This window comes from Centrocercus urophasianus, unplaced genomic scaffold (assembly GCF_019232065.1).
Source record: "Centrocercus urophasianus isolate 14NV4802_14NV808 unplaced genomic scaffold, USGS_Curo_1.0 seq_7, whole genome shotgun sequence".
Classification (NCBI taxonomy): Eukaryota; Metazoa; Chordata; class Aves; order Galliformes; family Phasianidae; genus Centrocercus; species Centrocercus urophasianus.
Genome location: NW_024885310.1, coordinates 623,554 through 644,931, shown reverse-complemented (window position 1 = coordinate 644,931; position 21,378 = coordinate 623,554). Strand labels below are relative to the sequence as shown.

General features: G+C 40.9%; 2 protein-coding genes across 5 annotated transcripts in view; both read left to right on the top strand.

Moving 5' to 3' along the window:
- Positions 1 to 36: 36 nt before the first annotated feature.
- NADSYN1 (NAD synthetase 1) lies at positions 37 to 19,135 on the top strand. Of its 2 annotated transcripts, XM_042837319.1 has the most exons (21): positions 37 to 166; positions 245 to 305; positions 439 to 555; positions 2,424 to 2,477; positions 2,846 to 2,935; positions 4,042 to 4,093; positions 4,670 to 4,758; positions 6,196 to 6,313; positions 7,559 to 7,690; positions 8,383 to 8,457; positions 8,641 to 8,765; positions 8,933 to 8,981; positions 9,321 to 9,423; positions 10,120 to 10,288; positions 10,666 to 10,801; positions 11,940 to 12,046; positions 12,809 to 12,940; positions 14,209 to 14,278; positions 15,127 to 15,255; positions 15,905 to 16,081; positions 18,624 to 19,135. In XM_042837319.1, the coding sequence occupies exons 1-21, from the start codon at positions 82 to 84 to the stop codon at positions 18,675 to 18,677; spliced, it is 2,124 nt and encodes a 707-aa protein (XP_042693253.1). In that variant the 5' UTR covers positions 37 to 81; the 3' UTR covers positions 18,678 to 19,135. The 2 variants fall into 2 exon arrangements, with proteins under 2 accessions (XP_042693253.1, XP_042693254.1); XM_042837320.1 differs by lacking the exons at positions 245 to 305; positions 439 to 555 and having other exon boundaries at positions 74 to 244.
- VPS51 (VPS51 subunit of GARP complex) overlaps positions 18,699 to 21,378 on the top strand; it is a 9,806-nt gene continuing 7,126 nt past the window's right edge. For 2 of the 3 annotated variants that reach the window (XM_042837318.1, XM_042837316.1), the window contains exons 1-4: positions 18,699 to 18,779; positions 19,220 to 19,562; positions 20,292 to 20,421; positions 20,513 to 20,659. In XM_042837318.1, coding sequence (XP_042693252.1) covers positions 19,353 to 19,562; positions 20,292 to 20,421; positions 20,513 to 20,659 — 487 coding nt within the window. In that variant the 5' untranslated portion in view covers positions 18,699 to 18,779; positions 19,220 to 19,352. The remainder of the gene's footprint in view (positions 18,780 to 19,219; positions 19,563 to 20,291; positions 20,422 to 20,512; positions 20,660 to 21,378) is intronic. The other variant, XM_042837317.1, reaches the window with a different exon arrangement.

Here is a 21,378-nt window from a genome sequence, read left to right as displayed (position 1 = left end):
TGAGGTGGACGGTGCTGGCCTGCTGCCCCCCCACCCTCCCCGGAAGTGCGCGCTGCCTCGGTTCGGCGGTGTGGAGCTGCCATGGGTCGGGCGGTGAGTGTGGCCGCCTGTGCCCTCAACCAGTGGGCTCTGGATTTCGAAGGCAACGCCGAGAGGATCCTGCGAAGTGAGCGGGGCCGAGGCGGCGGGTCTGAGTGGGCCGGAGCTCGTGTCCGTGTTGCTGCTTAAACTAATTGTTTTCCAGGTATTAGCATCGCTAAGAGCAAAGGAGCTAGGTACAGGCTCGGTCCAGAACTCGAAATTTGGTAAGGGCCCTGGAATTATTATCTGTAGTGAGTTGTATGCACAGTGTGATGTCTCTTCTCTGGAGAAGTTTTCATCCCATGATCGCAGTGCTGATACAGCCCGAATCTTCTCTTTCTTTTCCTTTTTATGCAGTGGTTATGGCTGTGCAGATCACTACTATGAGTCTGATACGCTCCTGCATTCTTTTCAAGTGCTGGCAAAGCTTTTGGAGTCTCCAGCTACTCAGGATATTATCTGTGATGTGGGAATGTAAGTGTTGAATGTGTAGCTATAGCTAGGATGGAGGGGCAAGCCTTCTGAGAGCATGAGCAGATGCATCTGTGTTGTCAGGGCTTTGCCCCAATCTTGGAAACACATCTTAAGAATTACTGTATTTCCCACTCTGGTCTCCATCAGAATGATTGTAACATACAAGAGAATTTCTGGAAGACAATCCTTTAGAATCACAGAATTGTAGAATTGCTCAGGTTAGAAAAGGCCTTAAAGATGATTGAGTCCAACCACAACCTAACCATCCTACCCTAACTCTCTGCTAAATCATGTCCCTCAGCACCACATCCAAATGGTTTTTAAACACATCCAGGGATGATGACTCAACCACGTCCCTGGGGAGCCTATTCCAGTGCTTAACAACTCTTTCTGTAAAGAAATTTTTCCTGATATCCAACCTAAACTTACCCTGGTGCAACCTGAGGCCATTTCCCCTCATCCTGTCACCAGTGAGAAGAGACCAACCCTGCTCTCATTGCAATCACCTTTCAGGTATTTGAAGAGAGCAATAAGGTCTCCCCTCAGCCTCCTTTTTCTCAGACTGAGCAGCTCCAGTTCTAGTTCCTTCAGTCTCTCCTCATAGGCCATATTCTCCAAGCCCTTCCCCAGCCTTGCTGCCCTTCTTTGCACCTGCTCCAGCCCTCCGTGTCCTTTCTGTACTGAGGTGCCCAAAAATGAACACAGTACTCAAGGAGAGGCCTCACCAGTGCCAAGTACAGGGCAGGATGACTTCCCTAGTCCAGCTCACCACACCATTCCTAGCATAAGCCAGGATGCCATTGCCCTTCTTGGCCACCAGGGCGCAGTGCTGGCCCGTGTTCAGCCAACTGTCCATCAGTACACCAAGGTCCCTTTCCACCAGGCAGCTTTCCAGCTGCTTCTCTCCAAGGCTGTAGGGTTGCCTGAGGTTGCTGTGACCAAAATGCAGGACCTGACACTTGGCCCTATTGAAACTCATGCAGTTTGCCTTGGCCCATCAATGCAGTCTATCCAGATCTGTCTGTAGTCCCTTCTTCCCCTCAGGCAGATCAACACCCCTTCCCAACTCGGTGTCTCCTGCAAACTTATTGAGGGTGCACTCAATCCTCTCATCAAGATCATTAATTAAGATGTTAAATAGAAGAAATTTCAGGCTTTTCTTTTTCTGGAAGGTAGAAGAGTGAGATTCCTGATAGCTGGTCCCTTTGAGTGGAGTAAGTATTTCTTGAGATTCTACATTTCTGGGATTCACTCACATGGGTAAGGTTTTGGGTTAGGCCTTGGACTGAGTGCAAAATGAAGGATTCTATAAATTGACTGTCTTTGGGAATTCTACAGCTCATATAGCTTGCTCTAAGTGGCAGATATCTTTACAGGCAGCATACAGGTATGCCAAGATCACTGGAACCATCGTAAGTCAGGTGCCAAGAGCAAGTTGTGATAAACTGTGATTATAAAGCTAACGTATGTATGTATGTGTGTGTTGATATCGTGAATAAGCATAAGGCTGCCTTTTCCTGACTTAGAAGTAGCCTGGTAGTACTGGGTAGAGTCAAGCTTTATTAAGCTAGGCCAGCCAATAGCATGGTTGTAGTCTGTGTTTCTCAGGAGTGCCGTGGTCTGGTAGCCAGCCACGGGGTGTATCTGCAACCGAAAAAAGGGCCAGCGAATAAGACTTTTGCAAACTTCAGAAGTTAAAACTTGATACATTGTTATATTTAATTCCTTCTAGTGATCTAGTGTAGAAGTCTTGTATTAACAGTCCTTGTGTAGTGGAGTAGACTCTGTTTTTTGTTGTTTTTATATTTTCTTTGAACACTTAATCTAATGTGCTTAGCCACTGGTAATTTTTCTCCTTACTTTTGCAGGCCCCTTATGCACAGAAATGTTCGCTACAATTGCCGAGTCATCTTTCTAAATAAGTAAGTAGTTCCTTATGCTCTTTTGCAGCACAAAGCAGGAGGATATCCTTTCAGAGGCCTGTTTGGCCTTCAAGCAGGATTCTTCAGTGCCATCTAATAGACTGGAATTGTTTTCCTGTCTACTTTCCATTATCTCTTTTTCTCTTCTGTTTTTGTATAAACTAAATTTCCACTGCATTCTGAAGGATGCTTTGGAGAGCCTGGAAGCATTCAGTCAGAAACCTTTAACAGGTTGTTTATAGCAGTTATTTACATCACACTAGAAAAAAAAATGAGTGACTTGATTTTCATCAGTGTTCTTGTTTTTGTTTTATTCATCTTCACATCAGGTCTTAATTCACCCTTTCTGTTTTATTTTTTGTTTCAAGAAAAATTCTTTTGATTAGACCGAAAATATCATTGGCAAATGCAGGAAACTATAGAGAACTTCGGTGGTTTACCCCATGGAACAAAGCAAGGTAGGCTGGCTACTGTTAAATTGTTTAAAAAGCACAGCTTTTCACTTGCATCTGCAGCAGAAGGAAGGAAATCTCTATTGCAATGTATCAGTGCTGCTACGTAGGTAACAGGGAGACAGAATCTACAGAGCTGCATAACTACAGTTCAGTTCAGTTGAGCTTATTAAATGTAATCATACCCTGGACTAATAAGCTTGAAGAAAAAGTGTGGCTAAATGTTCTTATCATGTGTAAGTGCCATCACTTCCCTTTTGCATGCTTTCTAACTTGATGCAGTTTGGGATTGGAGGAGCCCGTTATTCTTGTTTATCTTCTTGATTGCTGCATGCTCTCCAGTATTGAGCTGGGAAGCAGTGTGAGATGGGTAAGCTCAGTTAGAATATCATGACTGTGGAGGATTGCTGTCCCGTACCTAACTGCATAGCAAAATATGTTCTTGCTTGATGCACACCTCTGATGCTGCTTGCTCGTTCCTTATTCGTCAAGGAATAGAGTTTCTGGGAGTTCTTTAAATACCAGTCAGTTCTGGATAAGTTCACAGTTACTCATGCAGAAGCACTTCAGAAAGGTAAACTTTTATTGGGTATTTGAAATTTCTGTGTGTTCTTTGTTGGGTCTAGTTAAGAACTAAAAGGGAGCAAGCATGAAAGCTGTGCAGAGGTTATTGTTATTGCAATGCAACCTCTTAACTCTTGGAAGGGTGATGTGATTATTTCTGTTCATTCACCTGAAGCTTTTTTCATGCTTATTTCTCTGTAAAATCGGGATATCTCCCAAAAAGGTTTCTCACTGAAGAAGTCTATCTCAAGCTTTAGCTTTTGCCTGAAGACTTTTTGTTTGGACACCTAACTATTCACTGGAAAATACAGATACAAATAGTAAGAAGCCAGAAATAAGCAACCTATCACAATTACAAAAACTTAAACTTTTAAATCTTATTTCCTCACTGTTTACCATGCATTTCTGAAACCTTCCTGGAAAATATGAAGGTGGTCTTTTTTTTTTCTTTTTTTTAATATAGAGTCCTGTGCAACTGACATGCAATTTTTTAATACACCATTGTGATTTATATGACTATGTATTCACAGTTTATAAACCTTCCTTAGGCATGTAGAGGAGTATCTTCTACCAAGGATAATTCAGGAAGTAACAGGACAGGTAAGTTTTTAATGGGTTCTTTCTTTTTAAATTTAGGATTCAGCACTCTAAATGCAGAGCATGTGTGACATAAAGGGGTAGAACACTAACTCCTTATGTCAGTTGTTGCAAATTCAGTGGTTTCAGTGATAGTTGTCAGGCTAATTTAACTTAGCTTGTATTAGTAATTAGTAGCAAATCAAGTGACTTTTAAATTTGCCTCAGGTTGCTTCTCCCTGAAACATGAACGTGGTTCGTAGTATTAGGTGGTCTCTCTTTTGTAGAACATTTAACTCAAAAGCAGCTGTCCTGATCTGAAGTGAAGCACTTCACCTGAATAGCACTGCAATTTTAGCATGGAATGTCAGTATAAGTCACGTGTTTGCAGTTCAGAATTTTTTTTTTCTGTTTTTTTTTTTAACTTAAATTTGGCATAACATAAAGTACTTTATGGTTGGTAGTTTGTAATTTCACAGAAGTGAGCATTCAGTTCTGTTCTAAGTTTGCAGATAATTTTTTGAATTATATGAAATAGATTCTCCCATTCCACTGAAGTAAGGATGTTCTTGGTTGTTTTTTTTTTTTTTTTTTCCTCAGGACACTGTTCCTTTTGGGGATGCAGTGCTAGCAACCAAAGATACCTGTCTAGGGACAGAAATATGTGAAGAGCTCTGGGCACCAAACAGGTAAAGGAAAATAAATGGAAAATAAATTGAAATGTTCTTTGGATCTGCCAGAAATAAATGTTTTTGTAAAAATATGCTCAATATTCCTTTATGTAGTGTATCTTTCACAGAGTGCCAGTAAGTTCAAATATAACAAGAAGCAAGAAATGTATCACGGGTAAGATTTCAATAAAGGGGTTCAAATTTCTTGGTGGTGCTTGTTATTATATAAAAAAATTCTGTTACCTGATACGTGCCTTGTTCTGGAATTTCTGCTTGGAGAATATGGCAGATCTACCAGAAACTGAGGACTGTGTTTACAGTCAAAACATTTCATTTGTTTTCGTCATCTTGAAGAAGTTGGTTAGGTACTATTACAGGCCTGTATGTAGTTCACTAAAAGTGTCAGGGAGTTGTCTTATCTTTTTGGAATTGCATAGATATAAAGGAGAAGCTTGCATTTCTCTTATACCGAATTCAGAGAGCTCAGGTTGTTTTCCCGATGAAGGCTTTGTTCTCATTGATGACCCTTGCCAGGCTACTGTTAAGTATGTTCAAGTGGACGGATTAGTTCTTGAGGAAAGTGGGTAATTACTGATCAGTAGTAGAACAACAAGACTGTAAAACCATTAATCAGCTACAGAAGTGCTAAGTTTAGAGGACAGAAAAGGAGATCTCATTCTGATGGAAAATTGTAAGTCCTCCTCGTGTCAGTATCAGTGTTCTTCCTCAAATGAATGAGAAGTGGATTAAGCCATTCTTTCATGATTTTATTTGACGTGTAAGCCTAGTTTCTGGGGTATCAATTCTGCCAGTAAGAATAATCTCATGTTACTCCATTTAAAAAATTTGAGAGTACTAGTAGGTCTCATCATTTTCATAGAAAATAGAGCTTTGTTGCAATTGTTAAGTTAGAACTTAGGCTCCTGCATTACTTAGGCTTGCATCACTTTGATATATATCCATTTTTCTATTAGCTTAATCCTTTTGCTTTATACTTTAACCAACATCATATGATTCGTAAAGAATATGCAGAAGAAAACAACTGAAGGTTATTAACAGAAGGGAAGCCCTGGTGCCCTTAAGTAACATTTTTGTTATTACTTGAATAGTTCCTGTTAGAATTTAAAAATCTTCCCAATGACAAAATCCTGTTAAGAATGGTCAGATAGAGGAGGGAAAAAAAAAAAAAGTTGTGTGAAAGCTGTTGTCACTAACATAAGATAAATTAAATGTTCCAGATGCCTTTCCAAAACTTGTAGTTCAAGTAATCAATTTCCTTATAACTGCAACGTGTGTGGCAATTTACAAACAAAGGTACTGTGATGTTTTGTGTGAACTGAGATAGTGATATATCAGTGATATAAGTTGTATATTTGTTAGTGATTCTAAATGGTACCTACAATGCAGAGTGATTGCCAGCTGATTTTTTTTTTTTTCTGCCTTTTTCTTTGCCAGCCCTCATATTGAAATGGGACTTGACGGAGTGGAAATTTTCACTAACTCTTCAGGGAGTCACCATGTGTTGAGGAAGGCTCATACCCGCGTGGATTTGGTGAATTCTGCCACAGCAAAGGTACATTTAAGGATGGAGAGGTGGAGAAAAAAAATGACTTGTTGTGCACTTGTTTTCTCTCCAGAACAATCTCTTCTCCCATGAGCTTGGCGGCTATGGCAGACCTTGTTAGTTTCTGTGGTGGTGGTGGTGTTTTTTTGTGTTGTTTTTTTTTTTTTTTTTTCTTTGATCCTGGAATTACCTCCTGATTGAATCAGCTGCTATGCTACTGTGCTTTGAGGAGTCCTACTATGTGTAATGCTCTCATGTGAAGCACTGTAATGGTTTTCAGCTCTACGACCCCGAATGCCAGAGGCTGTTAGGACCAGTGGTGTTGAATCCACTGCATACAGAAAAGCAACCAGTTTGGAAGGCTGTTAAGCTCTCATTCTGCATAAAGAACAAACTACCAGTGGCTCTGCTTTCTCTGCATTCACCTGAGCTGAAGCAGTCTCCCTCCTCGTGCTTCACGTATTGAAGTTACAACTCATTGCCAGCTTCTGTTTCAGTCTGTGTATGCAGATATTGTTCTGGCACATGAAAGATAATTTTGGATGGTTTTACATTTCCTTAAATTCACAGTTTCTTTTCTGAGCTTCGTTGATGTGGCAATATTTTCTTGGAGAAATAGCAGGAAGGGAAAGTAGATACCAGTATTTAACCTTAGCCATTACCTGTCGTCTTTGTACTTAAATTTTATCTTATTTTTCTATGTTGAAAGCTCTGCTAACTTTAAACAGAAGCCTTTTTATTCCTGGGCTGTCCCCATGCCTGTCAGTGATGAGGACAAAAATTACTAAATGTATGTTACACTACGACAGGTGTTTATTTTTTGTAGCATAATTTCACAGTCTTTGGTTATATTTAGCACTGTACTCTGATATCCAGCTACAGCTTCTGTCATCATTTCCCTGCTTTCCTCAATCTCTGTATGAACGTAGCATTTCAATTTTGAAGCGTAGCCCTCTCCACTTGGGCTTCATGAATGACTCTTCAGCTCATAACAAAAGACACATATCTTCCAACAGCGAGAAGGGGATAGAGCTCATTTTTTTACTACTTTCTTACACTATTATTTGTTTATATAGTGTGTATAGTGTGTAAAGTACTTTCTCAAATGAAAAGAGTCTAAGCTCTAAACCTTTCACAACTTAGAGTATGAGAAGGACTCAAACAGAGAAAAAACATTTTATCTTTAACATTATCAGGTACTATAGTCACTGTATCCTGAAAAATTGTTTTTCTGTTTGTTTGTTTTCTTCCCAGAATGGTGGAATATATATTTTGTCTAACCAGAAAGGTTGTGATGGCGATCGTCTGTATTATGATGGTTGTGCCATGATTTCTATGAATGGAGAGACAGTTGCACAAGGATCTCAGTTTTCACTTGATGATGTGGTAATCCATTCAGCCTGTAATTAACTGAAGTTATAGCTGATGTTAGAAGGGCTACGTTTACACTCAAGACTTTACACGGTATCTAGTGATACTGGGTTCATATCTTAGAGGCAGAAAATATGTTTTTACTGTACTATCCAACTAGTTGAAAAGTTTTTCCTAATTAAATAAGATCTATAGTAGCTGTCCTGCTTTTGCCAGTAGAGAAGAGCTGTCACAGTGGAGGAACTAAGAGAATGTTTGTGCACAAAATCACCATGTTTAGTACAGACTGTTAGTTACATTCATGTATTCAAGCAAATAAGTGTGAAGATTGCAGTGTTCTATGGCCTGCGTTGGTAAACAGAGAGTTCTACAGCTAGATCTTTTCATCAAAAGCTCCTTTCTCAGTAGATACGCTGTTGCAGCTGTGGGCTTCATTTTATGTGCCATGCTGGTCACTTTTCCCCAGCATGCTTCTTGACTTTCCCTCTAGTTCTGTGCTGCAAGTGATGGTAAACCCATTCTTCAGCCACCTAAGAAGTGCTATCAATTTGTTATTTTTGGAGTATTCTAGTGTGCTTTGTGAATTGAGGCAGTTGTGTTTGTGTTGTAGTGTAAGTAATTGAACTGAATCAGAGGTGACTTGTAAAGTGAGTGTAAAAGTCTGTATTGGAAAAAGTCATGTGCGTTTTCCTTCCCCAATATTTCAGGAGGTGCTAGTAGCCACGCTGGACTTGGAAGACGTCCGAAGTTACAGAGCAGAGATTTCATCTCGTAACTTGGCAGTAAGAGTTCTTTACAGACATTGTTCTTAAACTCTACCAAGTTTGAATAGTTACTTCAAAAATATTTGCATGCTTTGATATTTTTTTTTTTTTTTCCCCACACTGTATTTTACAGATCTACACTTTTATAGGTATATGTTACATTAAAATTTGTCTTTTCAACTCTTTTGTACTATTGCTTAGGCAAGTAAAGTGAATCCCTTTGCCAGGATAAAAGTGAACTTTGCTCTGTCATGTTCTGATGATCTAACTGTACCTATCTGTGTGCCAATCCAGTGGAGGCATCATAGTCCTGAGGAGGAGATCTGGTAAGTACATTGAATTTGTTGCTTGAAAACAGTTTTTATAAGAATTTAAAACTAATGGAGATGAACACAATATCTCTATTTATATTTAAGAAAGTATCTAATTGGAAGAATTGAAAGTAGGTCTTATCCTATAATCCTCGTAAAATGAGTGTATTATGTGATTTCAGCCTTGGTCCTGCATGTTGGCTCTGGGACTACTTAAGGCGCAGCAAACAGGTAAAAACTGCTTTTTGTTCTTACCATGTACACCTTCTTCTGTGGTATGCAGGCAATACAGGTTGCTATCTTGTGCTGCTGCTAATGCAGGGTCACACTGTTAGTCTAAGGTGCAAAGTTACTGGTTGTTCTTTCAGACTTAAAATAGTTAGGGGAAATAATGCTTTTCAGACCTCTTCCTTAGGAGTCATGCTTTCTTTGAAAGCAATAGTCAAACTTAAATAAGGAAGAGGATTTTTTCATGGATGATTCATGTCTATTTACCAGAATGTGTTTCTGAGGTAAAACACGTTTTTCTAATTTTGCATTTTGGAACTTCTTCCTCACTTTGTTTTCTAGGCAGGATTTCTTCTACCTCTTAGTGGTGGAATTGACAGCTCTGCTACAGCTTGCATAGTATATTCTATGTGCCACCAGGTTTGCTTGGCAGTCAAGAATGGAAGTAAGTAGATATGCATGTCTTGCTAACAATGTCTATTAATGGTTGAGAGCATGTTAGTATAAGCTAGGTGCAAGAGTTAATGATGAACTTTTGCCCTATTATTTTAATGGAACCCTTCACATCTCTCCAGAAATTCTAGCAAAAACAAAAGTTCAGCTTTCAAGTTCTTTGAACTGGCTTAATGGCTTACATTTTGGGTTTAGGATTGCTTGTGAAACTGAGACCAGTTTCTTCTACAGTATCTTTCAAAGTATTGGCTGATGTCGTTTTGGGAATTCAGTTCATCATGAGATTTTTTTTTTCCTGTTAAATTCAACACTGTGAAACACGGTTGGGCATGATTTGAGCTCTTAAACCTGGCCTTGAATAGATGGTGTGTATTAAGCTAGTCCCCTGTATGTATGGAATTACGATTTCTGTGGAGCTTCCCTGAGGCACGCAGAACAAAGGGATTTAATATTTCCACATTCAAAATTAGGAGCAAGCTCATTTATTTATTTATTTATTTATTTTAGTATGAAAATATTCTAACATGCTTGGAAAGAGAGTTAGATAGTTAGATGAAGTTATCTTGTGAGGGACAATGTAAAACTTAATTGGAATACAAGAAACAAACGAGTTATTTCCATACCCTGGCAGGAAGAGCACACTGATATCTACTACTGTTTTTTTTTTTTTTTTTTCCTTTGTTCTCAGATGTAGAGGTGCTGGCTGATGCACGCAGGATTGTGCATGATGAGACCTATGTCCCTGAGGATCCTAGAGAATTTTGCAAGCGTGTCTTTACCACTTGCTATATGGCCAGTGAGAACTCCTCCCAGGACACTCGCAACAGGGCTAAACTTCTGGCTGAGCAAATAGGCAGGTAGAGATTGGAAACTGACAGAAAAATTCTTGTTCTGGCAAAATAAAACAAACAAATAAAAAACCTGCATATAAAACTTTCAAAACCTAAAACAGGGAAAAAAAGGAGAGCAGTGTGTATGTGTGTTCAGTATGAGCATTTCAGATATTATTTAAATGTGTGAATGTGAGGCATGGTGGGAAGCATTTGATTTAAAAAAAAAAAACAAAAACAGCTGGAAACAGACCCTGGAAAATATTAGCCTTTCCTAAAACTTTTCCCATCAGATCTTAATTGGGAGCAGCCTTAAAACATCATTTCATGTTTTCTTATCGTTTAATGCTTTTTGTGTAGTCAAGCCTTACCAGCTGAGTCACTTCTGCTTGGATTCTTCTCAGCTATCACATCAACCTGAACATTGATGCGGCTGTGAAAGCTATTGTGGGAATTTTCAGCCTGGTGACAGGTCGAACTCCCTGTTTTTCTGTCTACGGAGGGAGCAGCAGAGAAAATCTGGCACTGCAGAATGTGCAGGTGTGTTTTACGTAGGCTGAATCAGGTCAGGCCCTTTGTTTGAAGTACTACAAAATGGTACCAGTAGTGCTGGGGCCCTTCCTTTGAATTGCTGTGAAGACCTAAACTCACTGTGGTGTGTTCCTGAGGATTCATGACTTTCCACTAAACGCTGATCTACAGAAGAAATCTCCACTCCTGTGCATCTTGGAGAAAACCAAGATAACTGTTGCTTGTGATTTTTAAAACATCATAGAATGGTCAGGAGGAAACAGTATGTGTCTGGATCTCATCAATAGCATTCATCTGTATGCTGTTTAGAAAAGCATTCCAAAAGAAAGTTGCCAGGTCAGGAAAATGAGCAGTGTAGTATTCTTGGAGATGAGTCATGAGTCCAGTAGGATTGTGGCAGAATAAGACATTGCTAACATATATAGGCTTTCCTCTGGTGAATATTAGCAGCTTTTCATAGGCCCTGTGTGATGCTTACTCATTACAATTTGTAGACTTCCGTTTCTGAAAGTAGTTTTTGTGGTTTTTGTTCTTTTAAGCCAAGGATTTGATCTTTCTCCCCCTGCTACTATCAGAGCATTCCATAAGCAAACACTGAATCTTGTATCATCTTTTTTGACAGTAGCTTAGCATCACAAGAGTGTGATAGTTTGCGTAACGTCACGCACAGCTGGGGCCAGAGGTAGAGATTGAATTTCATGTCTAAGTTGAGCAGTGTTATTTCCCTTGGAAAAAGTGAGTTTTAGAGTGGGGACAGAAACAAACAGTTTTAGAGCTCTTGTGTAATAGAAAGTGTTTCTTCTAATACTGTATAGGTGGATATGTTAGGTGGTTTATCTGCATGTTTCATTGTTCATGCATCGCATCCTTATCAGTGCGTGTAGGAGTCTGAGAATTGTATATAATAACTCCCAATTCTACAACTCAGAGTAGAATAAAATTTCCCAATCATGTGAGTCTATGGCAGTAGCAGATGCTGAGCCTGGCTTACACAGGTGTATATTTAGCATCCCCTCCTTTGTCTTCCTACAGTAACTGTTGGCCCTCTCACATTTTGTTCTTTATGGGTTTGTTCAGAGAACTGCTAACTTTATATGACTGGGAAAATATACTGCTTCTAGATATTAAGTTTTATTTTGATTTGTAGGCTAGAGTAAGAATGGTCCTTGCCTACCTGTTTGCTCAGCTGACACTTTGGACTCGTGGGATGCCAGGGGGGCTTCTGGTGCTAGGATCAGCCAATGTGGATGAAAGGTTGGTAAAAGCTACGAATCTAAAACCAAGTGAACCAGGAACAAATCAGTGCTGTTCCTTAATGCCCCCAAGTTCCAGAAGAGTATGTACAGAAGAGGTGGTTTTTTTTTTTTTATTTAAAAAAAAAAAAAGCTACTGATAGCAGTGAAATAGGTTATTTATTACCATTAGAATGGCAAAATTATGTATTTTTCAGAAGCTTAAGATAAAAGTATTCCTGTAGTTTTCCAATAAACTGCAGATATTTCTTTAGCAAGTTTCAGTAGAGCTTGCACACACAGTTCCCAGGCTAGCTTTCCAGTCCATTATTTGTTGTATTTTCAATTACACTATTAGAAATTATGTTGTGAACTTTGACTTAAAAGATAGATGTTAAAAATCTGGAGTACTGCATTTAGATCTAGCTTTTGGGAGATAAACACTGTGGCACTGATGATCTCAAAAGGTTGGAGGATAGCGTGTATTGATTCTGTGGGAAGTTGGGATTTTCTGTTTTTAATGGGCCAGGACACTATCTTAACTTTTACACTAGATATATTGCTTTAGCTGAGGCACTTTCACAGTGCTTTCTAGCTGTTCAAAATATCTCCCTCCTAGCAGTACCATGGTGTTAAAATAACTCTGTTTCAGCCAAATGCCTCTTTGTCCCATGTGCTAACAGTGTGCCATCTGTTCTTGGCTTTATACCACATATATGATCTATCTAATATAAGCTGTTATTGCACTGATGTTACATCCTTGTTATATAAAACTTTTGTTCAGTCTTCGAGGTTACTTGACAAAGTATGATTGTTCAAGTGCTGATATCAATCCCATTGGTGGAATCAGTAAGAGTGATTTGAAGAACTTCATACAATATTGCATTGAAAACTTCCAGCTCACAGCCCTCAGAAAGTGAGTAGTGAAGCAGTTATGCTTGGTGGCTTTATTTGCTTGCTGCATTTTGTGGATTTGTTTGTGTTTGTTTCTTTTCTACTAAGATAACTGAGTTGGAGTAACAGAGTCATAAAATCTTTCAGGCTGGAAAAGACTTTGGATATCATCAAGTCCAACCACAACCTAACCCTGTTACCCTAACTCTAACAACCCTCTGCTAAATCATGTCCCTGAGCACCACATCCAAACGGTTTTTAAACACATCCAGGGATGATGACTCAGCCACGTCCCTGGGGAGCCTATTTCAGTGCTTAACAACCCTTTCTGTAAAGAAATTTTTCCTGATATCCAACCTAAACTTACCCTGGTGCAACCTGAGGCCATTTCCCCTCATCCTGTCACCAGTGAGAAGAGACCAACCCTGCTCTCATTGCAATCACCTTTCAGGTATTTGAAGAGAGCAATAAGGTTTCCCCTCAGCCTCCTTTTTCTCAGACTGAGCAGCTCCAGTTCCAGTTCCTTCAGTCTCTCCTCATAGGCCATATTCTCCAAGCCCTTCCCCAGCCTTGCTGCCCTTCTTTGCACCTGCTCCAGCCCTCCGTGTCCTTTCTGTACTGAGGTGCCCAAAAATGAACACAGTACTCAAGGAGAGGCCTCACCAGTGCCAAGTACAGGGCAGGATGACTTCCCTAGTCCAGCTCACCTCACCATTCCTAGCATAAGCCAGGATGCCATTGGCCTTCTTGGCCACCAGGGCGCAGTGCTGGCCCGTGTTCAGCCAACTGTCCATCAGTACACCAAGGTCCCTTTCCACCAGGCAGCTTTCCAGCTGCTTCTCTCCAAGGCTGTAGGGTTGCCTGAGGTTGCTGTGACCAAAATGCAGGACCTGACACTTGGCCCTATTGAAACTCATGCAGTTTTTTTTAATTGCAAATGTTAAAGAAGTCTTCTGGTAATCCTTTTGTTTCCAAATGATTGTGTGCAATTACACAAGACCAATCTAAATGGCTGAAGGTTGCAAATGCCAGCAGCCTTAGGAGTGACTGTGTGCAAAAACTTGTGTTAATTCCATTGAGGAAACATTTTGAACAGATTGAATTAAGGAAACGTTTCATGTTTTTGATACAAACATAGCTTTTTTTTAAACCTGGGACAGCTCGCAGGTAACTTTTTTTTTTTTTGCAGATTATGCCCTCTGAAATTTTTGAGTAAAGCATTTGCTTTTTAATAAACCAGACTGTTTGTACTAATAAGACTGGACAGATTGTTATTTCTTCCTCTTACAGTATCATGGCAGCTCCACCTACTGCAGAGCTAGAGCCCCTAGTGGATGGACAAGTGTCTCAAACTGATGAGGTAATAGGCAGAGACTTAAAAATGCTCTGGTAATCTTTATCCCCACACTTGCTTTTTGTCCAATTGCTGTTTGCTTTTGTATGTATCTGTGCTTATCACTAAGTGTGTAATAACTGTCTTGAAGCCACTGACAAGGCTTGGTGTCTTGCACCAGCATTACATAAATTGCCAACAGTTTCTAAAACAGCAAATCAAATGTTTGTTGTTTGATTGTTCTGTTTGTTTTGAATGATTTTTTATTTTGGGCACTTAAAAAGATGGCCATTCTGAAATGTTTCCAACATGCAGTTTCAGAGTTACTTAACTCCAAAAGTGCCTGTTGGTGTCTTGCTGTTCTTGAAGTTGGTTGGTGTTTAACCCCTGGCCTCTTCTCCCCATCCCCTCTTTTTTGCTATCTACTTACATAAGAGAGGACTGGTAAGCCTGACAGCTACTTACCAAGGCTGTAGGTTATTCACCTGCAGGATACTCTAAAACTTTTTTTTTTTTTTTTTTTAATAAAGGATTGCTTAATTAAAATTTCAGTTTTCTCCATTAGGAATTATTGTACTGCCATATACTATATCTAAACTCCCAGAAGGGAAAATAAACAGATTTTTCTCTGGAAAGACATGCATACTTTCACTAGCCAAATAAAACATATTCCTTTAAGGTTCTGAAATCTCATATTTCAGAGATCCCAATTCTTTTCTTCCACTTGTAATACTAATTGTCTGTTTCTCTTTGAGCACTGAGAATTTCATTTTGGTGTATCTTTGATTAAACTGGGTTATTGTAATTGCGCATAAAACCACTAATTGTAATTTAAATAGTCAGGTTTTTTTTTCTGTGACTTTGTGTGATTTCAGGCAGATATGGGGATGACGTATGCAGAGCTCTCAATCTATGGTAAATTAAGGAAGATTGCAAAGGCTGGACCATACAGTATGTTCTGTAAACTGATTAATTTGTGGAAGGAAATTTGCACACCTAGGGAGGTAATGCACAAAATTAAATCATGTGATGTCTTTCCCAAAATAAACTCTTTAAAGGATGGTCAAATGAAGTTCCTTTCATTTGAAAGAGATGGTTTAATTATTCTCCCATAGTTAGGGATATTGTACAGTTGTAACTGAATACGCTGGTAAAGCTTGTATTGCTCTCTTAAATTAATATGGTTTGTTATATATGTTAGAAATGGTTAGAACAGTAATTGGGGAACTGAAAACAGTTGCTACAGAACTGTAACTTCAGGAGAAAATTATTCCTGAAATGTGTATGGCCAACTGCCCCTGAAGTTTTTGGATTATGTACTCTGGAAATCTTTCCTTTTTTGGCATAAAGGAAAACGTTCAGTTGGTCACCTGAATCTCAGAGGCCAGTGCTTACTGTTAGATTTCCTGCAGGGCACTTCTCTGTTGGTCAATGTTAGGCACAGAGACAGGGTGGTATGAAAATAGTCTGAAATGCCTCTACCTGAAGGAATCATCCACAGTGATTTGTAGTGGTAGGTAACTTACGTACGTGTTAGTGGTGGAAAGTGGGTGTGTAAAAGCTGGAATACAGTCTTTAAGATGCTGTTCTCACTGACAATTGTAAATTTTAAGGAAGTTTGGCTGACTGAAAGTTATATTCTTCATACACCAGGTGGCATCAAAGGTTAAGCACTTCTTCAGGATGTATTCCTTGAATAGGCATAAAATGACCACCCTCACTCCTTCCTACCATGCCGAAAACTACAGCCCAGATGACAACCGATTTGACCTGAGGCCTTTCCTTTATAACACCACCTGGTCCTGGCAATTTAGGTGTATAGATAACCAGGTAAACATTCTCTGCTTCTCAGTTTTTATTTAAAGCTGTCTCAATGGGGTAAGCTCAATTCCTGTGAATCTCTCCTTACAGTGTTTTTTGCACTTCAGCTGCTTTTGAGAACATATCTATACATATAATAAAATGCTAATTGCCTTGTCTGTGAAATGCAAGGCATTAGTGTTTCCTCACCCTGATTATATTACAATTAAGTACTAGTGCTTCCTCACCCTGAAACCCAGAGTAAAAGCTACCGTGTGCAGCATTTTTGTTTTGTAGGTCTGCATTTTTTTTTTAACAGTTTTAAACTCTTTCTCACTGAAGATCAAGAGGGAGTTGTGTAAAATATTTTTATAAGATCTGAAACAAAATGCAATTTAATGCTTACAAGAAATGTGATTAAGATCTTGTAATGATCTAGGATATTGTTAAACTTTAACTCAATTTTGTATGTAGTAACATTTTTGCAGGCAAGAGTATTAGCCATTGCAATTAGCTGCTGCAAATTACAAGTCAAGCTTGGGAAATAATCTGTTATTTGGGCAGCAGTAACTTGAAGTGATAATTGTTTATGATGGATAGCCTTCTGCAAGGCTCGAAAATAATGATTCACAGTAATGAGTCAAGTTTGCCCTAATGAAGAAAGGGAATGTTGTCAGTTTGTATTTATTGTACATATTCAGTTAATCACTCTAGGATTACTGGTAATTGAAGTCCTGCACTTAAGGGTGTTTTTGTGTTTTTTTTTTTTTTTTTTGTATAGTAACAGGACTGTGAAAATACAGCATAAACTCTAAATGATATTGTGCTGCCAAAAAGCACCTTTACTTTGGTAATCAGTGCTGGGTTTTCTTGTATGCGAATGATGCTACCTCATGCCCATTTGTGAAAGAAAATTGGTTTGATTGTTAACAGAAGGGAAATCTGTTGGATTTGTGGAAAACAGTTTTCCATTTATAATGTTTTATACATACGTATATCAAGTTGATTCAGTCATCCACCCTTTTAAAGTGCAGAATTCTTTCTATATATGTTGTAGAAGAACAGTGGTAAGACAAGGAGGATGTGAAGTGCTTGCAGGGAATAATCAGACTTGCCCTTGGAGTCCTAATGCCATTAATCTCTACATAGCTGAGCATTCCACCTGCGTGAGGGAAACTTGAGCACAGTTTGGAATAATAACCCTTGGAGCTGCAGTGTCACTATCTGCAGCTTCTGGTTTTGAATTGTGGCTGGCATAAGGATGTATGGCCAGAGCAAGTAATTTAACAGGTTCTAGTAGCCAGAACATTAAAACATGCTGTTTTAATAGCTGGTATCATTTGACTGAACAGCAACTTAACTCAGAAGAAGTTTGGCGTGACCATCTCCAAGGATGAGTTACCTGCAATCCGTTTCCTGTTTTTTTTCCAGTGCTCACTGGTCATATCACAATAATAGGCACATTTGGTGAAACAAAAATGTCTGCCAAGCTGAGTGTCTGTGTGACCATGTGTACAATTAATGAATATACCAATGTTATGGTATAGCAGTGTACTGTTAATGAATATGCAGGTGTTATGGTACAACAGAAAGCTTGCCTATGATGTTATGACACCAAAGCAGAAAACAGCAATGATAGGTACACTCACCCTATCCTGGGCTTGCGTGGGAAACTCTGGTGGAACAGATCTCCAGAAGAGATCCTTCCCTACTGGTGGTCAGCTCTGAAATGGATCTAGGAGAGATGGAGCCAGGCTGCACCCCTCCCTGCAGCACAGATGAATTGCCTTCACCTGTGCTCCCAGGGCTGACTCAGTGCTCGCATCAGGTGATCAATCAGAGGTTCAGGCCGTGATTCAGCAGTCCCCATACAACATGTCATGACCAATAACAGATGTTGAGGGCAGAAGATACGAATCATCTATTTACAGTATGATTTTCCTACCTTTATATTGTGGGAACATAAAATTGGACTTTCCAGAGACAAAGATACCATCCTGAGCCATCATGTTGTTGCTGTTGGGCTACCTTCCCTGAGTTTGTGCATTTATGTTATTAATCATAACAGTAAATGAACTAAATGTAAAGTAACTCAATTTCTTAAGTGTTAAGAAGAGCGAAGGTCGGTCTTATTAAGGTGTGAGAAGCATTTCCCTGTGTTTATTTTCTCTTTTCCTAGTTCTTGTTATGGGCAGGGTTCTGGCTACTGGCCTAATTTCATCTGATGTTTGTCATTGAAAAGGGTGGTCTTACCTTCCTTTCTGTTTCTCCTGAGATGGCTTTGGTGCTTACTCCTTGTCAGCCAAATTAAGTCACCAAGCTGCCACAAAAATAGGAATGGATGGGAGCATGCAGCTGGGGGCAGCTGAGAAGATGGGCAGGAAGAAAGTTTGAATTTCTCTTTTTACTGCAGCTAACAGAGCCTACTCACATCTGTTGTCCCCAGAGCGCATCTCACTGTCGGTTTCTGATAAATCTGGGCTCTGTGCTGATTGGAGGTGAAAATCAGAAAGTACCAGAGATGTTAAATGCGCCTTAATTTTACTACTGAATCTTTCTTTTTATCTTGCAGGTGTCCCATCTAGAAAAAAAGGAAGGAATATCTGTAGCTGAAGATACGGACTGATTTGCTGTCTTGTTTAATACTGGTAATTTGTCAAACAGCATTCAAATCTGGAGTGTGCTGTGATGATGAGAGACAACCCAAACAATTGTTGGAATGATCACTGTGAGTGATATTTACAGTCAAGCTCTTTTTTACACCTTTTTGATTTGTCTCTGGTTTGTTCCCAATACACTTCAGCCCTAGTCTAGCTAAAGAATCATTCATTAAGGATTTTCATCAGCTACTTCAATTAATTGCCTTTAATTGAAAATATTTGGATAAGCTCATCGAACATAAAAGCAGGGGAGTCTCGTGAAAGTGTATGTGTGTATGAATACTGATTGGTTCTGGTTGTTTGGAAGTTATTTTTGAGTAATATGCAACTGAAAGAATAAAACTGAAAACAGGTCTGGCACGTGCTGTTGATGGAGGGGAAAACCATTTTCCTTGGCAATAAACTTCTCATTTTGTAATGGTAATTTACTCTGCTCTCATCTTATGCGGCTGTTGTGTGTCTAGCGTTAGCTGTGTAACCGGTCCGGCATTTCTCTTTCTTACTGAAGCTGTCGGAGAAAAAAGGAAATATTTCGTTACTTTCAAGTGAACGCAGCTGGTTGCCGTGGTGACGAGCGCCTTCCGCCGGAAGTGACGTCGGGGGTGGGATAAGCTGTCAGCTGGACCGGAAGTGTCGGCGCGATGGCGGAGGTGGAAGCGGCGGGGGCCGGGACCGAGACTGGAGGCAGCTCCGACTCTGGGAACGCAACGGGGAGCGGGAGCGGGTGGCGGCGGCCCCACGGTCCGCTCCAGCGGTATTATGGACCGTCTGCGGCCGAAGCGGCAGAGACAGACCTGGACCCTGCTGATATCAACGGGCCCCACTTCGACCCGGAAGTTTTTCTCACCAAGGTGACCTTTGACCCCACCGCGACCCTCGCTTCCCTTGGAGGACCCCTTCACCCCCTCCGAGGTGTTCGTGTAGGCCTCCTTACAGACACCCATAGGCGTTCCTGGAGGGAACTCCTTGCATACAGTTCCAGGGATGTCACGTCTGTGTTCAGGGCCCCATTGGAGTCTCAGAAGGGCTCTGTGATATCGCCTGTGGAAACCTTTGGAGAAGATCCTGTTGCTCACTGATACAGATTCTTATGGAAACTCCTCTAGTAGGTCACCACTGGGTCCCTGAGAGACCCTCAGACCGCTCAGAGGACCCTGTTGGGGGTTATTTGGGCATCCTGTAGACCTCCTTCCTCCAAAGAAATTGCTTGGGATCTTATAGATCCCTTTATAAGGGTGGTATTGTGGTTAATGGGGACTTCTGGATTTCCAGCAGGACCCTGAGCTTCGATTGGAAGCTTGTTTGCAAATTCCATTGGGAGAGGTGGAGTCAAAGGCACATTTAGGGGCTTGAATGGCAGTCAGGAGTTCCCCAGGTGGTACTCAGGGCTATAGAACAACAGCTGGAGGGCCCTAGGAGCCAAGTAGAAGTGGAAAGGAGCACTAGAGGATCCCAGAAGCACATGCAGGGGCTTGGCTGAAGGGATTGAGTATTCCAGGAAGGCTGTTGGAGGTTGTGGGCGGGCCAACAGGGTGCAGCAAGACCAGGGCAAAATTGTACTACTATTGTTGTTCCTCCAGGTGCGCAGTGAGTGTCGCCTGGGGGAGTTGTTGTCCCGTGAAGCTACACTGGGGCGGGAGATCCGTGCTCTCGACAGTGACATGCAAACACTGCTCTATGAGAACTACAACAAGTTCATTTCTGCCACAGGTGGGTACCTGGTAGGGACCCAGGCATCTTGAGAGGAACAGATGGCTCCCAGGAGTACAAGGTACCTATGTGTCTTGTTTCTTCTCTCCAGACACTATCCGAAAGATGAAGGTTGACTTCCGGCGCATGGAGGCAGAGATGGATGATTTGGCCTCCAACATGGCAGCCATCAGTGCCTCCAGTGCCCGTGTCAGTGCTGCACTGCAGGACCGGCACCGCCGCGGTGCTCAGCTGGCTGGTATGTGGAGGGAGAGATCCCGAGAGGGCAGATCTGGGTGTGTGGAGTGTCAGATCTTGAAGGTGGGGAACTCTGCAAGGGCAGGTCTTGGGGTTTTGTAGTGCTAGATGAAGATCTTAAGGTTAGAGGAATGTAAGAGTCAGATCTGGGGGATTGGAGGGACAGATATGGAGGTTTGAGGCTCAGATCTGGAAGTTGAGATCAGGTCTGGAGGTTAAGGGGAAAGATTTTGAGATGTGGAGGTTGGAGTTGGATCTTGGGCTTGAGGAAATTAATCATGGAGTTGAAGGAACTTTAGGGGTAGACTGAGGAGGGCTGGGATGGTCAGATGAAGCCAGTTTGGGGATGATGACAGGTCTTTAGAGATATAAATGACAGGGCATTAGAGAACCTTAACGTGCATGTTTAATCAGGGGGGAGGCAGATAATGGTGAGTGGGGAAGATCTGGGAATTATGGATGCAGCAAGGGTAGGTGTGGTTGTTAGGTAGGTGGTTTGGGGTGGAACTGTCCTCAGCAGAGAATTCAGAGCTGCATAATGAAAGCAGATCTTGGAGTCCACACAGACATGCTGTCTTCTTTTTCCATGAGGGTGTTGGGTACCAAGGGGCAGACCTGAAGGTTAGGGGAATCCCAGCGGGCAGGTCAAGCTCTCGGTCCCACCCTGTCATTAGCCCCTCCGATGCTCCCCCCCCCCAATGGCTGGCCCCAGCCCTAACT

What these genes read in the sequence shown, in the direction of transcription:
- NADSYN1 (XM_042837319.1), top strand. Translation starts at nt 82, where the DNA reads ATGGGTCGGGCGGTGAGTGTGGCCGCCTGTGCCCTCAACCAGTGGGCT. An exon ending in ACCCCATGGAACAAAGCAAG is followed by an intron (nt 2,936 to 4,041) that starts GTAGGCTGGCTA and finishes AACCTTCCTTAG; the next exon opens with GCATGTAGAGGAGTATCTTC. An exon ending in AAATTTGCACACCTAGGGAG is followed by an intron (nt 15,256 to 15,904) that starts GTAATGCACAAA and finishes TTCATACACCAG; the next exon opens with GTGGCATCAAAGGTTAAGCA.